General features: G+C 42.2%; 2 protein-coding genes and 1 pseudogene across 2 annotated transcripts in view; all 3 read right to left on the bottom strand.

Annotated features, from left to right (window-relative positions):
- LOC127058608 (perilipin-3-like) overlaps nucleotides 1-9,575 on the bottom strand; it is a 109,859-nt gene extending 100,284 nt beyond the window's left edge. Inside the window, exon 1 of the mRNA XM_050968811.1 lies at nucleotides 9,478-9,575. The gene's annotated coding sequence lies outside the window, so the exon portion shown is untranslated. The remainder of the gene's footprint in view (nucleotides 1-9,477) is intronic.
- Nucleotides 1,702-9,566, bottom strand: LOC127058955 (perilipin-3-like; annotated as a pseudogene).
- LOC127058934 (perilipin-3-like) lies at nucleotides 9,447-16,745 on the bottom strand. The gene is made up of 6 exons (XM_050969443.1): nucleotides 16,683-16,745; nucleotides 14,778-14,976; nucleotides 14,429-14,502; nucleotides 13,686-13,833; nucleotides 11,290-11,471; nucleotides 9,447-10,004 (listed from the first exon to the last, which is right to left on the bottom strand). The coding sequence occupies exons 1-6, from the start codon at nucleotides 16,743-16,745 to the stop codon at nucleotides 9,678-9,680; spliced, it is 993 nt and encodes a 330-aa protein (XP_050825400.1). The 3' UTR covers nucleotides 9,447-9,677.
- Between the last annotated feature and the right edge of the window lie 362 nt (nucleotides 16,746-17,107).

Here is a 17,107-nt window from a genome sequence, read left to right as displayed (position 1 = left end):
CAGCTACATGGTGCCAACTTTAGCACTTGCGCACCTTAGAATGTTCACAGCTGTAATAGTTGCAGCTGAGGCCTCTGTGTGCTACCCTGCTGCAACTGGGCCCCCTTGTGCTAGTTACTGCATATAAACATTTCAAAATACTGCATGATTACAGAGAATCTATCCCTATTCTGCAAGTGGCCCTTTTAGAGAGGCACAAAGCATAGAAATGACTTAGGGGAATAGCAGGGCTGGAAGAACGTAGGACATAGCATATTACCACCTATCGTAACACACACAAGCTTGGCCTGGGTTTTAGATTAAAGCACTATTTCAGAACAGCCGAGTTGTATTTTAAAAGTTTTTAAACACTGCTCAGCAAGACCCATGTGACAGCAAAGTCAATCATTGACAATGAGACTTGTGATATCAGCACCGTAGTGAGGTCCTGCAATGTTAAGTGGAGCAATGCCTAAATACCTTTAAGCACAAGGGCCCTAATGTTTTTGCTTTCCAAGGTATATGGTGCCCTAAACAGAACCCATAGCCTCTCTATTATGGGCACTGTACCAGCTTTTGAAATTCAAAAGCTCTTATTTTAATGTGTGCTATTTGCTTTGTATTTTCCATACAATGGATTGATGCCTCTTATTTGACAGGTAGGTCTGAGGCTGTGAGAAAGCTGAATTACTCACCCTTTCATGACAAAAAGGGTTGAGGAGGCACCGGAAATGGTCCTTTACCCACAAAAGGTAATGCCCAAAGCCAACATTTATTTAAGGTACCACCAGGCAGTCTGTACCCACAGAACACCAAACACTGCTACCCTTGATACTTGTCACCCTATGATGTGGATTTAAAGGGCCTGCTTTCTTAAGGGGAAAGATTGCATCTACAGCCTTTCACAGTTCCAGCTGTGCAGCCTTGATACAGACTCAGGGATTTTATAGGTGGTTGAAATTACACCCACCCGAGTAACCAGTATTTTATGGGCTGTGACATTTATGCCCTAGGGCTGTCCCTAGAGGGACCTTATTTTGAGATAGGCCAAGAAATCCCAGGCCTGTTCTCTCCTGGGGCAGAAGCCAGGACTGAGCAACCCAGGTAGTGTCTAGCCAACCTGGACTAGACACTGGTAGGAATTTTAACCAACTGCACTGTTAGCAACTTCTGAAAAGCAAAGTGCAATTCTACCACAGCTATGAGAGTAACACTTATTTCTGTTCTCAGTTTCACCAGAAACCAGAGCATGTTTACAGGTGTGAGCAGTGATCTAGAGCCTTTATTTCTAAATAGTTCTAGATTTGGTTCTATGGTACATGGGGTAAGCTTCCCAGGCTTTTAAGTGTCTGCACACTAATGCCAGTGGTCGCTGCTACTGGCAAACAAGGCTACATATAGCATAAGTAATGGCAGGCACAGATCTCTACTATAGAACTGGACAGACTTCTTAGAGAGAGCACATTCAACCTTCATTCAAATGAAGTGACATTTTATTTTGAAGACAGTGGTAACACAAACAAGTAGTATCTGAGCTGAGAAGTGATCTACATTATAGCAGTCACACAACACCTCCAGAAATTAGGAGAGAGATTTAGGCACAGTGCATACAAGTACTAGCCACTGGTGTCTTCCTTGACATATGCTAGTACACATGAAGTCAGAAGGAAGACTGAACGAATTTGCCTTCTTCCTTAGCAGTTGAAGTTTCAGGTTTCCAGGTCACAGGACCTCCTTAGACTTGGAGGCTTCGTCAGCTTCATTTTCCTGGTTCTGTGGTTCAATGGCGTCTGCAGACACCTTAGCCAATGGGATGAATGGTCCCACAACCCAAGACAGAGGAGTAGTCTCCATCACGTATGCCATCAGCTCATCCACGTATTCCTGGGCCTTGGTCACCATCTCCTGGCTCTGGGTTAGGAGGCTGCTGGAGAGATCCTGGAAGGAATGGGCAGTGGAGAAGGATGCATGAAGCTCTTCCATGTTCCGATACATCTGTTTCACCTTATCCTGAAAGTTGGTAGGGAGACCTTGAATGCTGGCTACTAGCATCTGGCAGGCATTCTGCAGCTGCTGGATAATGCTGCGGGACATAGCCAGGGTCTCAGACTCCATCTGCTGGAGAAATAGAAGTTTAATTCTCATGTTTAGAACACAATAAGGATCACACTTGCCACTGCCTCGGGTGATGTTGTAAGGCAGCAAGTTATGCTGCAAGGTACTACTGGCAGTCATGCAGGTCTGCAATGGGTGTGCCATGCTCTTTCAGGATACATAAAGAGGCCAAGTTGTGCCTCCCTAAGAGAGGCCACTTGTGACAATGGAGGCTAACAGAGGCAATAAGCCATGTAAGGTAGGTCAGAAGAGAGCTAAGCCAAGTTAACAGGGGTTTCACTGGTTGCAAGCCCATGATCTACAGTCAGTTTTCAGGCTGTGCAGAGGTTTAAAAAAAGTAGTAAGCATGGATCTAAAGAGACTATGCTTCTTGGGCACAGACCTTGCTGGTGTGACATCACCTTAGGGATGTCTAAGGAAGGAAGCCACTCATGCTCAAAAGGGAGCAACTTTGTAATGAACCTAAAAATCACCTGAGTTTGAGCTACTTATCCAGAGAGGCAATTATTCTGGGCCTTCCAGGGTGACTAACTTCTCAGATCGGAGCTGACCACCCCCCACATTCACACACCCAAATGTACATACCTCTGGTTTTGCCAAATCCTTGATTTCACTGATTTCTGGCTGCTCTCTCTTCCAGCTCAGCAATAGGTGATGGAACTTCTCCTGGACTTCTTGGAGAGAAACACCTTGCTTAAGGTATTCAATCTAGAAGTGGATTAAGCATATCCAGAGATGAGACATTTGCACATCAGTTATTCTAGTTCCACTGTTTGACATGCCTTCACCCCAGAGTGGTATGCTCAAGGCATCAAGAGTAGAAGGGTCTAGTTACATAGCACAGCTATGAATGAGGCCTAAGCCTCATTGTACCACATTCTATACACGTGTGGTCAGAGTGTTCCCTGCCCTGGAGGGCATCAGTTGTAAGAGATAGTGGAGTTCCTACCAGTCCCATGGTTTCATGAAGCTGGGAAAGAGCCTCTCTGATGCTTTGACTGGTGTGTCTCATCTTGTTTAGGGAGTAGCGGTAGGCACGTTGGCGAAGTTTGGTTGACAGGGAACCTAAACACACGAAGTAACTCCGATGCTCTTGTAGTTGTGCTGAAGACACTTCAGCCCCTTCCACAGATTCAGCAAGTTCAGCTAGAGGGAAGAGAGTTCAGGTTCTTTCACCCTCTCAGGTTAAGAGATGGTGAAAGGAGTACAAGCCATATTGATCTGCTAAATCTGAAGCTCCCTTGTAACAAGTACGTGTCTTAGCACCTATCAAGTACCTCAGAGGTAGCTTCAGCCTTAAAACAAAAAGCCACATGCCACACATCATTACTAAGATTTCACATCCTTTGCAAATGACTAATGAATAGTCATGCCCATCATTCCTTCTAGTACCACCCTGTCCCCACTTAGCAACAAGTAGAGTCTTAACCTTCAGTCTCAGCTAGGAAAAGGCTGTAGAATGAGCCAGGATTTGGTGCCAGATAGAATTGAGAAGCCTAGAGAGACATTTGGCCCAAAGGGAGCATTACCCTAAACTTTAAGATAATAGACCTGTCACTCATGTGTGTGTTCTGACCTAGTTCATCATCTGTCATGGGAAGATAGTGATCCAAGAGCTCTTCAGATTTCTCCAGCACTGCTTCCATTCCACTTATGGCCAATTGGCCCATTCTTGATTGCACAACTGTGCTCATGCTGTCAGTTACCACTGATTTGGTGGTCTTCATACTGTCCTGCACAGCCTCTTTGGTCATATCTACCACTCTGATCATGGTCTCCTTGACATCTGTCAGTCTGGAAGAGGCCAATTCCTGTGTCTCAGATGTAGCCTAGAGAAGAGTGATCAAGCAAGATCTTGTACAGTAATTCAGGGTGATACCACCACATTTACCCAGAAATGGAGGTTGGGGGAGGGGATTACCACCTGCTCTGCCCCATAGGTCAAATCTTCAGGGGAAGAACTGCATCTTGCTGTTAAGCATCAGACCAGAGTTCTATTGAGACACTAGCTCCTGCCTCTGACCACTTTTAGTATGGAGTGTTCCTCTGCTGGAGGAAGCATCCCATTATTGGCATGCCTTTCATAAAGGCATGATGTTTTGTCTAGTGAGAGGGTGGTGAAAGTTACCTCATCAACAGTCTGTTGAAGGACTGGTAGATTCTCCTCCACTTTGTCAGGTACTTCAGAAACACACTCCTCTGCTGTTGTCCCTATAGAAAAACCAGAGTTCAGTTTCTTAACTGGTCAATAGCACTGTTGTAATATTTACAGAACCTGGTTCACATTTGTACTGAGAGTTTCAGTTCTCCAATATGTTCAGGCAGCAATTGTTCAGGTTGTAGGTGCTGCACATGTCCCCCCTTCCTTCCCCATCTAAAGTGGTTCCCTCCCTCTCCAAGTTATGAACTCTTTTGTAAAAATTTTCTATGAAAAATAGTGTCCCCTTCAATAGTTCATAGTTCCATATTTCCTCCCATGCATCCTAATTGGGCAACTGAATTAAGATAGGTAGGACTAGCATCTGAACACTCTCTCCTCCCATCTATACTTACTGCAGAATTGTCTCTTACCAAAGCATTCTAGGCATCACTCTCCAAGTGAAAGGTTTTTATGTTCCGAATAAAGTGCAATGATCTCACCCCATCATCTTACAGCTCTGAAGCTTTTTGATCAAACATCCCTCTGGAAGGCACCAAGAAGCTTTTCGCAATGCCCTGGCTGCAATAAGTCCAACTAACTGTTCTCATGAAGGAAGAAAGTCAGGGAGCAGCCATTGCTGTTGAGCTATTGCCTGATAAGCAGCTAGTTAAGAAAAAAGTTTAGTTGTTGTAGCCATGTTGATCTAGAGATATTAGACAGGGTGAGTAAGGTAATATTTTGTTGGACCAGCCTAGATTCTGAGCCTCGCTGGAGGCAGAATGAGGAGATCTCATTTTGCAACTAGGTACCTTTCAAAGTGTGTTGCGCCTTAAAAGCAAAGAGCTTTAGTGCTAATCTTACCTCCTGGCTACAGTGAAGGTGAGGGCAGGTTCAGCAATAGTAAATTAGTGTAAGCAAAGCCCTTTGTTAGCCTCTAGCAGATGTTCCCTTACATGCATAGGCTGCTGTATTATTCCTCTATAGTCACACCATCCCCACTGCCAGCTTCTCCTCCAGTACCTGAGTTTTAGAGATGCAAGCTTCCCAACAGGGTGTAAAGATCCTACTGTTGAGAAATTGCACCATACAAACAGAAAGGTCTGTATATATGCTTTACTCACCCTCAGGTTCAAGTCTAGTTACAACTGGCTGTGCACTGCTAACTGCAGCAGTGGTAATGGAGGTCACTCCCTTCTCTGCCATGTCACAGATGGACCTCACATAGGGATGGCTCTCCTTGGTGGAAGCCTAGGCAGTGGCAGCCAGATCACAGGCAGAGTTGACTAAAGGTAGACTGGCCACCCTCCTCAAGACATTCTAGGGAGGCAAGGGACAGAACACTGAATCAGGGAGGCAATGTTCCACATTGGGGCTGAACCTTTTCTTTTTCAAGTAGTTATACCCAATCAAAGGATTCTTGAATGGTCAAAAATCTGAAGAGGCCCAACAGCTACTTTTGAAGTTAGTACTGAAACTGGATCACTAGGTTAACTAAGGCAAGAAGAATTTTTAAATATCATTATAAACCAGGCTATTTTGCAGTATGTAGAAGAGCAGCTGCACAAATCTCTAGACACCAGGAGGTGCATTGTGAAGCCTGCTACCAGATAACAGCCAGCCATCTTTCATATTCACATGTTGAACCAGCAATGCTTAAGAGGGAGCACCTACCTGTTGCTCTTCCTCCCCATGCTCTGGGGATGCCATAGTTGTGTCTTTTCCATTAGAAGCCATGGTATAATCAGATATACCTGAAAAGAGCAAGAAGAAAGGCCTGAAGTTACAAGTTAAGGAAAAGTTACAGCACCCTAAAGACAAGAGTGATGTTCTACTCCAAAGTAGGAGTAGAAGGAATAGCAGGGCCCTCATCAGATTAACAATGAATATTGAGAGGAATAGCAAGCTAGATACATTGTCACTACTTTTTTGAAAAGCAAGAAATATTTCAGTTCTGCTACAGCTAAGGAGAAAGCAAGCAGGAGGATTCCATCTCAAATAATGGAAGATTTATCAACTACTCTGTGCAATGAGATTCTATTAAAGGCATCAGCTAAAAGGCTTAAGGCCAAGTAGTATTATGTTCCTCAGACCCAACTTCCTACCCACAGCTTCTTAATACAAACATTTACACATCCAAACATTTATTAATCACAGAAGTACAAAGCCCTGACCACAAAATTGTATAAACAATAAAAAAGAAACTCAAGTCTCACCAACAAGTTCCCCTCCTTCAAGGGCCAACCTACTAATCTTTCTTAGTACTTCAGGCACTGCTTTACTCTACTCACCAGCTGGTCAGATTTTATACACCTCTGGTGATGTGACTGTGAGGGAAAGGAGTGAAATACTCAGGACTGACAGTTCAGGTAATCAGTGAAAAGAAGGCTTTGCTAACCAATAGGAGAGTGGAAATCCTTTGAGGCTGCAAAGATTGGGAGTGAGTTATTCCCCAAAGGTGATTCCATTTAATTGCACTGGGTCTTTGCTGTCATCCAGCTGAACTCACTTTGAGTCCACAGCCTGCCAAGAAAGAGTTGCTAGTTAGGATGGGTAACATTTTCAAAAACACCTGTGTGACTTAAAAAGTCATTGACTTTCATTGCCCTTTCCAATGGGAAAAGGGAGAGAAAAGTTTTTTTAAAAGGGTAGAGGAAAGGGTAAAAAATTGAAATTGAACTTTTCATTTTATGAAAAATTTAAAAAAAAAACATAAAAATCCTGAACAAATAAAAAAATCAGCCAAATATAGAGCATCTCTGGTGGTAAGGTTGCAGATAGCAATGTGCCTGCTTCACCTGCATGTTGGCCATAGTTTCAAAGTAAATACTGGCACACTGGAACAAGGAGTGGCATATTGGAGACAGGTAGTTTTTTCCAGTGGTTAGGATACAAGCCTAGGCTTTGAGCTGGGTTCCATTTTATGCTCTGCCACAGACTTCCTATGTGACCTTGTGCAAGTCACTTAGCTGCTCATTGGCTCAGTTTCCCCTCTGTATAGTGGGGATAATATGGCTTCGATGCTCCATAGAAGTTCTTTGAGGTGCTCAGATACTCTGGCAATCAGGCCTATATAAATAACTTAGATAGATAGTGAAGCATTTTGTTGGGGAACAAGAATTAGGTAGGGTAACTGGAAGAACTTGCCCTTCTCCACCTTCATCCCCCTTTCAGAAAAAAGGGAACATGTGCCACTTTCTGTTTCAGGGAAGGGTGAGAGAAAAGAGTGTTTATCCTTTTGTCATCCCTTCATTGTTCTCCCTCAGAGTTTGAATTGGAATTGGATTGAACTTGAAAAAGGTGGTGGTACTGTGCCAAGTCCTGCCCACAATCCAAGCTCTGCCTATATGAGATGCTACTTGTAGCAGATTGTGCAGGTGTAAAAACCCTGAGCACACGTGCTCTGCTGGGTTCCCCTTTGGGCTCTCTGTAAGGTTCAACTACACCATGGGATTTGACCAGATTAAGATGGAGGCACAATAGCCACATGCCTGGATCCCAGTCTGTTTCAGTGAGTGGCACTGAGACCACTTCCAGAGAGAGCAATTAAGGAGTCTGCTCTACTGTCTCAGCTAATAGCCAGTTGGCTTTTAGCTCATGCAGTAGAGGCTTATACACTAAGCTCCAGAGATCCCCAGTTCAATCCTGCCAACTGGGGTTTGTCAGCATTACACTATCCCCTTCCCTTCTAAATGTTTATCCCAAATGGGCAACTAGATTGAGATTCTGAGATGCTGTCATCTTTTCCACTGAACATTGTCATGCAACATTCAAATATTTGCGTGCGGACCAAGACTGAGCAAATAATGAATTTTTCATTTCAGGGGCTGAACAAAAAATAAAATTAAAAACAATCAGTTCAAATCAAAACTCATTTTATTTTTCAGTTTTTGCTCATCGAAATAGAATAAAAGAACAAATGTGTTTCAAGACAAACAAAACAATTCACTTGACCCTAAATGAGTTTTTTTCAGTTTTTCCTTTCATGTAGGTTTTGGGTGCTTTTTACCTCCTCCTTTTTTTTTTAAATCTAGCTACATTTTGAAAAGAAACAACATTTCAAAATGAAAAAAAAATAAAGGGTTTCATTTCCAAATGTTCAAAATGAAACTATTTGAAATGAAAAGTCAAAACATTTCATTTTGAAATGACCAAAACAAACTTTTGACTTTTTCAATTTCTTTCCCTCATTTTTTACTTGAATTTGCAAATAACTTCTGTGTTCTGAAAAATGCATTTTTTGGCAAATTTATGATTAAAAAATATTTTACCCAGCTCTAGTGAGGATTCTTCATCCTGTGTCAAATTGAGCCTCTCTTACTTGTGCTGAAAAATCCAGGTTCCTTAGCAAACTCATACACCTCTCTAGGTGGCCTGGCTACTGGGGTGAAGTGGGGGACAAAACACCCCACTGTGTTAGGCTGGGTTACACGACCATTCTGATGTGGCAGCATTTCACACTCACTGTGCACGGGGGAAATGACTACACAAGGTGCAAAGCAGTGGAGAAGCAGGCCTGAATTGTGCAAGTGTCCCAGGACATATAGTGAAGGCCAATATATTAATTCTTCTGTCTGGTCTGCCCACTCTCTTCGCACCTGCACTGGGCAAGGCAGTAGCAGCCCCACGGAGCCTGATATTCCATCAGCCACAGAACAGTGATTCCCTACTCAGCCAGTACTACCAGGCTATGTAGGGCAAATCTCAATGTTGCCCTTACAGAGCTTTCTAGTCACAAGTGAAGACAACTGGAACTCTAACAGAACTGAAACTACAACAGGGTTCAAAAAAGAACTAGATAAATTCATGGAGGATAGGTCCATCAATGACTATTAGCCAGGATGGACAGGGACGGTGTCCCTAGCCTCTGTTTGCCAGAAGTTGGGAATGGGCAACAAGGAATGGATCACTTGGTGATTACCTGTTCTGTTCGTTCCCTTTGCAGCTCCTAGCATTGGTCACTGTTGGTAGACAGGATACTGGGCTAGATGGCGCTTTGGTCTGACCCAGTATGGCCGTTCCTATGTTCTTATGTAAAGGACTATGCAATGGCACGTTCTTTTTGCTATCTGCTAAAATTCCTAATCTTCTGTTAACCTCCCTGTTTAAAACTGATTCTGTCTGCCACACATGTAACCAAAAAATCTTGTTCAAGGTCAGACTTTTTATAGTTCCCTTTCCCCTCCCGCAACCTGTATTTAAATGATTCCAAAGGGACTTTCAAAGAACCCGATTTATTTACTTACTTCCAGGCTATTCTGAGACTCAACTCTAATCTCAGAGCTGAGTTCACAAAGATCAAAGCTTTCGTTTGACAAACTTGACAATTCTACAAATAAATTAGCTCCACCGAGAAGTCCTGTCCTGTAACAGTTTCCAAACTTCTGCAGTGTCACTTGTTATGTGCGCCTTCTTATCCATATTCTACAGTTTCTGTGGAGTCTGCTTATGTTCTACCTCTTAAAGCATTGAAGGGTCCCACAAACCAACAGAGAGGTGTACTGTACACCACATACTCCAGCAGCTCATTCATATCTTCCTCCTCCTTGGTCACTTTCTCCCATATTTGGGAGAGGATTTGTCTAGACAGATCTTGGAAGGAATCAAGAGTGGAGACTGAAGCATGGAGTACTTCTGTGGTATGGGAAACTTGTTGCATCTTGTCCTGAAAGTTGATGGGAAAGTGTTCAATAATAACCAGTAGTATCTGGTAGATGGTCTTCAGGGGTTGGGTGATTATCTGAATCAAGGCAATGATGCAATATTTCAGCAACTGCAAGAAGCAAATTAATATTGTGAAGGTACAATTTTTAGAAATCTCTCCTGAAATGGGAGACGTTTACAACTACACTATTGTTTGATTCTAAAACTGTTCCCCAATACAGAGCCATTGTTCCTGCTCCCTTTGATATTTTCCATGCCAATCCAGCCCTGTTTGGTATGGTTCCCCCTGATCATTGTAGAGCTTCTGTTGAAGCTATATACCAGTGATACTCAGCGTTCAGTGGTCCAGGAGCCATATTAGAGATCGACATTACCCAGTCGTGTGGATTCATTGTTTCATTTACTATAATACTATATTACATTTAGTTTTTTATATATATATATATATATATATATATATATATATATATATATATATATATTTTACTCACACAGTAAATCAGTTAATAACTTAGTGCAAGTTGATAACTTAATTGGTTAATAACATAGGAAAAGCATCCTGAATGGTATATAACTTAGATTGGTTAATAATTAAATCACAGTGTTTTAATATCCCGTGCTGCAAAGAGCCACAAGAGACACGTTAAAGAGACACTTGCGGCTTGCAAGCCCCAGTCTGAGTATCACTGCTATAGACGGTCTGGAATGGGCCTAGATAAATAAGAAATCTTGTAATCTTTAACTCTGTAAAGACTGGATTGCTAAAGGGAAAAAAAAGTTACAGGGACAAAGAACAGCAATGAAGCTGCCAAACCTGAAAAAGATAAGTAAAAACTGTCTAACTGAAGAAGCTAACTAACACTAATCCTGATGAAGAAGGCACTAGATGATACATTCTGACAAAACTGGGTCCATAGACCAGATGAGATTCCCGTTCCATCTGCCACCATGGCTGAAAGGAACTGTGACAGTTGGTGCTCCACACCACTTTTACTGCTCTGCCCCGCAAACATTTGGAATCACAAGAGAAGGGTGTAAGGTAGTGTTCCAATGGCATTAAAAGCTTCCATTGATCCTGGCTGTGCCACAGGTACATTCAGTGCTTAATTTGTGTCAGGGCTTGCCAGGGCTGAGCCCCGGCACCTTTAGGCTTGGCCATTCATAACCCCGGCACTTCTGGGCTTGCGTATCAGTTATGAAAGTAAAAAATTCTTGATCACCAGCACTTAATTGCTTGAGCCCCAGCACCACTTTCATTACAAATTAAGCACTGGGTACATCTCAAGAGTGGGAATATGCAGAGGCCACTCAAAGAAGAAGATTAGTTATATTGTGGTCCTGCCCAGAACATCTCTGGGATGAGGATGAAGGGGAAAGAAGAACTTTGTTCCTACCAGGGAACTAGTTTGAAGAGCCTCCCAGATGCTTTGGCCGGCATCCCTGACCTTGCTCTGGAAATGCTGGTAAGCACATTGCTGGAATTTGGTCATCATGGAGCCCAAACACACCCAGTAACTGTCATAATCTTGCTGCTGCTGAGCCATGCCATTCCTTTCTGCAAAAACTGTAGGTTTAACTGAAAGAAACAAGAGAATAAGGTTATTCTGCCAAATGAAAGGTGATAATGTCAGAATTGACCACAGCTTCCCCAAATCTTCATTTGAAAGCCTTACTCAAAGATTCATAGATTATAAACCCAGAAAGGCCACTGTGATCATCTAGTCTGACCTCCTGTATAACGTAGTTTATATAACTTCCCCATACAGGGCTGGCTCCAGGCACCAGCAGAGTAAGCACATTCCTGGGGCGGAAAATGTTTATGGGCAGCGGCATTCCATCCATTCTAGAGCGGCAATCCAAGCAGCTTTTTTTTTTTTTGCTTGAGGCAGCAAAAATGGTAAAAATGGCAGAGCCGGCCCTGTCCCCACAATAATTCCTAGAACAGAGCTTTTAGAAAACCTTCGCAGAACATGTTCTACCTGCATCTTAGATACTAAGGGTCAGATTATCAAAAGTATTTAGGAACACAGAAAGGTAAATAGGCACCTGGTGGGATTTTCAAAAAGTTCCTAGGCACATAATTCCCAGTGATAGAGATAGGCACCTTGCATTTTGAACATCTCACTAGATCCCTATCTGCATCTTTAGGCGCCTCAATACCTTTAAAAGGCTGGCCCTTTGGCAACAGCACTACTATTACCATTGTTTGCCACCAATCTAGTGATGGAATTGTTTTAAGGAGAAATTGGGTAAACTACTATTGCTGTTATTTGTATTATGGCAGTGCCTGAAGTCCCCAACTGACTCAGGTCTTGTTGTGCTAGGCAGAAGCAGAAGACGGTCTCTTTCCCTAAGAATTTATAATCTAAACAGACAATGGGTGGAAGAAAAGATTATCCCTATTTTACAAATGGAGAACGGAAGCACAAAGAACTGAAATGACTAGTCTGAGGTCCTACAGGAATTTGTGGCAGAGCTGGGAATTAAACCCAGATCCAGCATGTGTAACCACTTTTCCTCTGAAATTAGCCGGAGCTTTTCTAGAAAGGTCAGTGGTTCCTTAAGTATCTCATCCCTATTTAATAGCATTTACCCTTTGGTAAGGAATATAACCATTGGCCACACACTTACATTTCCCCTATCCATGAAGCATTAACACCCCCCAAGGGACAGCATGTGCTCCAGGATGTAAACACACTCAGCACCAGTCATAGTTTGATGGCTTGGGATCTTGCTCTCCCAGATGTGTCCATTTTACTGAGCAATCTTCACTAAAACAAATGTTACATAACAGCTTAACATATATCATCGCAGCTGTGGCCAAGTCTCACTTCACAGGATGCCTGGGGACATATGTTAAACTCACTCTCCTCTGTCAGTCTGATATTTGTCTTCCTTTTACACCTTTACAGTGTGTAAATGGATGAAAGCAAGGACTAGAATGAAGGAGTTGCTCATGGCTTAAAGCTAGTTCAAGTGGGAGTCCTGTTAATTATTTGGTCTTATCAATGCAAGGGGCCCTTTATCCATTTACTGTCTTGTTATTACATCAGCCAACTCCAAACAGAAGGAAAGTCCAAGGTAACAAGAAGAGTGGAACATCGGGATGCCCTCATTTTATTTTGGAGCTATGGCAAAAATATTGACACCAGGACTGGAATTTTCAAAAGAACCTATGAGATGTAGGTACTCAACTTTTACTGGAAATCAGTAGAAACTGAACACTGAACTCCCTTAGGCTCCTTTGAAATTCCCAACCTGGGTGTGACCCACACAAGTTCTTACCCACTTTACCAGCCATGGGGAGGTAAGGATGTGCTAGCTCTTCAGCTGTCTCCAGCACAGCTTAAACTTCATTCTTGGCCATATGACTGAAGCTGGTCAGGAATTTTTCAGGAGAATGTTTTTATATGGGAAAACACAGATTCATCAAAACCAAAACTATTCACAGAAGTGTAGTGATTTGGATGAAACTTTCATCATGAAGGTTTCTCAGCTCCAGGATGGAATTGACAGAACCCCACCAAGAACAGCCAATAGCTCCCTGCTCCAAATCAGGCATAGCAGGGACTTGAACTTAGGTCTCCCATATGCCCAACTAGTACCCTAATTACCAGGCTATTTTAGGATGGGACTTACTCATGTTTTTTAATGAAAATTTTTGAAAGGTCTCATTTTCATTCCACTGTGGAACAAAAACTAATTTCAAATCCTCCAATTCTGTTGTAAATCAGAATTATTGTTTCCCAGCCAGCCCCACATACTTTTCATCCCATGACTGTACTCATACCATTAATCACTGCTGATTTGGGGGTCTCCATACTGGTCTGGATGGCTTCTTTGGTCAGGTCGACCACTCCTGTGTTTGTGTTGGTCACTGCATCATTTTCCCCCTTCACTTTGGGAAACCTCATGAAGTCCTTTACATCTGAAACAAGCTGAAGATAAAATAGAGGAAAGTTGGTTTTATACTAAAAAAAAAAAAGATATTGGACAAAGTTTTCAGACTCGGGTGCCGAAAGCCAGGCTGCTAAATTCATAATGAGGGTATCTAATAAGGTGGGAGTAATTTTCAAAGCTGCTGAACAACAGCAGCTCCAGTTTTTAATGCTTTGACCTAAGATCTCATCTCAAAATAGGGTAATTATCACCTTTCGCTTTTGTGAGCTTAAACTTCCATAAAGGAGACATTTCAACATAATGTTGTCCTGGAACATCTATGAAACTGGGTTTGTGTCATCCAATTTTATCTCCCCTTTCCTAGTTTGCAGTCATCAGAAAATGTGTGTTTGTTCACTGCCCCAAAATTCCCTCCAGTGTTTGAATTGAAACTGCACAGACTGCCTGTTATTGTCTAGTGAAATCCACAATTACCCATTTTTGATCAGAAACATTCTTGCAAAATAGGCTACTACTATCCACACCTCTCCAGCAAGGCATTCAGCTGCCACCACAGCTCTAGTCACTCTTGCTAATAGATCAGATCATAGCCTTCCCCTTTAAGGAGTCTCTAGTTGAATAAAAGATAATTACCTGATCAGCGGTCTGACAAAGTATTGGCAGCTTCTCCTCCACTGACTCTAGACCCTTGCAGTTTACTGTTGCAGCTATAGAGAGGTAAAATAAATTAGTTTCTTAACTCTCTTTCAATGTGAGTCAGAATAGACTGGCTTATGTTTACATGTCATAGTTCTCAGATCAGCCATATCAGAAGTGGAGACAGGAGGCCAATTTTCCAGCTGGTTTTAGGCACAGACGTTGCTGTGAAATTGCACACCACCTACGTATGACAGTCAGGACTGAGGAATTTCCCACAGAATTTTATTTTGAGTTACATTTTCCCTTCCCATTGAGAAAAGCTTCTCTATCCTGGTTTACTTACGTTGAGGTTCCAGGGTATTCAAAACTGGCTGTACACTGCTGACCGCAACTTCATTAATGGTCTTCACTCCTTTCTCTGCTCCAGTACACAAAGATTTATTGTACAAATGTCTCTTTTTGATGGAAGTATATTTAGTGGAAACCAAATCACAGAAAGAGCTAATGAAGGGTAGGCCACTCGGTTTCTTCAAGACATTACACTGAGGCAAAACAGGAAAAGTCAAATCAGCAAAGATTCACTGGCAGGTTAAGAAGCAAACTCAAAACCCTGATTGATCTATCTGGCTTTCCAAAGGTTTAGGACCAGCTCCAGAGCTAGTTTAAATGGCAGAACTTCACTGAAGTCAATGGAGCTACACCATGTATAGTGGTTGTGGATCTGGAGTTGTAGAAGAAATGAAATCCTATCATCTCCTCAAAGAAAATCAGAATTCATGGTCTGCATCAATACGTCTTTTTAAACTAGGTAATTTGAAAAGTCTAATAAAATCAAACATCTAGTCCTATTTCACATTTCTGAGCAGTAAGTCGTGTAAGTGCAGACACTGAGAAGACATTGGGTTTTGGAGATGGAGGAGAAAGGTTTACAGCAATTTGAGTCCAGGTACAACTTCTACTAGTTCTGTCTTTGAACTCTTTAAACAGAAAATTAGGATGAACCAAAATCAAAAGATTATTTTACCCCTTGCCCTTTAAGGAGGAGGTGGAATACTTAGTTATGACAGGTTTCAGAGTAGCAGCTGTGTTAGTCTGCAGCAGCAAAAACAACAAGGCATCCTTGTGACACCTTAGAGACTAACAAATTTATTTGGGCATAAGCTTTTGTGGGCTAGAACCCACTTCCTCAGCTGCATGGAGTGGAAAATACAGGAGCAGATATAAATACATGGAAGAATGGGAGTTGCCTTCCCAAGTGTAAGGTCAGTCTAACAAGACTTGGAAAGGCAACTCCCATCCTTTCATGTATTTATACCTGCTCCTGTATTTTCCACTGCATGCATCCGATAAAGTGGGTTTTGGCCCACGAAAGCTTATGCCTAAATAAATGTGTTAGTCTCTAAGGTGCCACAAGGACTCCTCGTTGTTTTTAGTTATCACTGTTTCTAGTCTTAGTCTAGACCATTTCTAATCTAATCTAACGTGACTAATTTAGTAACTAACAGGAGATGTCATTCTATTTGCTGTGCACTGCACCTTCAAAATCCACCCCTTCTTGCTCACTTTGGGGGCCCTTATGAGACAGCTGCTATTTTGTTTTTCAGTTAGGATGCAGTTTTATGCCAATATTACTTCACACCAGTAACATAAAACTTGTGTACAAGTGTGGAGAATCAGGCCTTTTATACATGTTCCTTGTTGTTTTCCTTAATCAAAAATCAAAGTCAGACAGACTAAAAACAAACATTGCTTTGGTCTTTGTGTATGGAAAAATGGAACAGAAGAAATCACTGAACAGTGGAATGGCTATTTAGAATAGACTTATGTCACCTGGACTTCCAGAAATCACCTTTGAATTGCTGAACAATTGTAATAATAATAATAATTTTGCTGTGTCAGTCTTGGCCTTGCCATATGACACCAACATGGATGAGAAGGGCTGAAAAGTACCAGTCCTGATGCTACTTATAAACCTAATGTGAGACCCTCAACTGGTATAAATCAGCACTCCTCCAATGATAGACAAGCCAATTTACACTAGCTTAGGACCTGGTCCACTGTCTTTCTTGGCACAGAATGGAGAATTTAGTATTCACATTCATTTAGTTCTGGACTCATTTCAACAGTCACTAGGCACATTTCTTGACAATTCTGTGTAGGGTGGCCTGAATTACCCGTTGGTTGGTGCTTAATAATACAAACCAGTATCCTACCTGCTGAACCTCATATTCCTACAGGATGTACTCACCTGCTTCTTCTGTTCCCAGTTCTCTGAGGAAACAACATCTAGTTTGGTCGTCTTAGAGGACATGGTGCAGTCAGTTATAACTGAAAGTCAACAGAAAGACATGACAGTGTTAAGTTAGGGTTTTAATGGAAACCTCAGATAACACACAAGGATAGAGAATCTCACAGACTGATCAAAGCCTAAAAACCTATGTATGGGGCCAAATCCACACTGAGAATCTGGAGTAACTCCACTAAAGTTAATGCCCCATGTTCTCTGTGTGTGTGTGTCTTTGTCTCTCATACACATGAAAGAGAGTTTTACTCTGTAAGTTGCTCTGATGGAATGTGTGACATCCTCCCATTTCAAATTTAAGTCTGATGTAATTCCACTGAGGAGGGCAAGGGGAGGGCCTTGGTACCAAGAATCAGTCTGAGGGATCTGTG

The sequence above is a fragment of the Gopherus flavomarginatus genome, chromosome 1, assembly GCF_025201925.1.
Source record: "Gopherus flavomarginatus isolate rGopFla2 chromosome 1, rGopFla2.mat.asm, whole genome shotgun sequence".
Lineage (NCBI taxonomy): Eukaryota > Metazoa > Chordata > Testudines > Testudinidae > Gopherus > Gopherus flavomarginatus.
The sequence above is the reverse complement of the archived record's forward strand: the minus strand, read 5'-3'. Positions and strand labels throughout refer to the sequence as shown.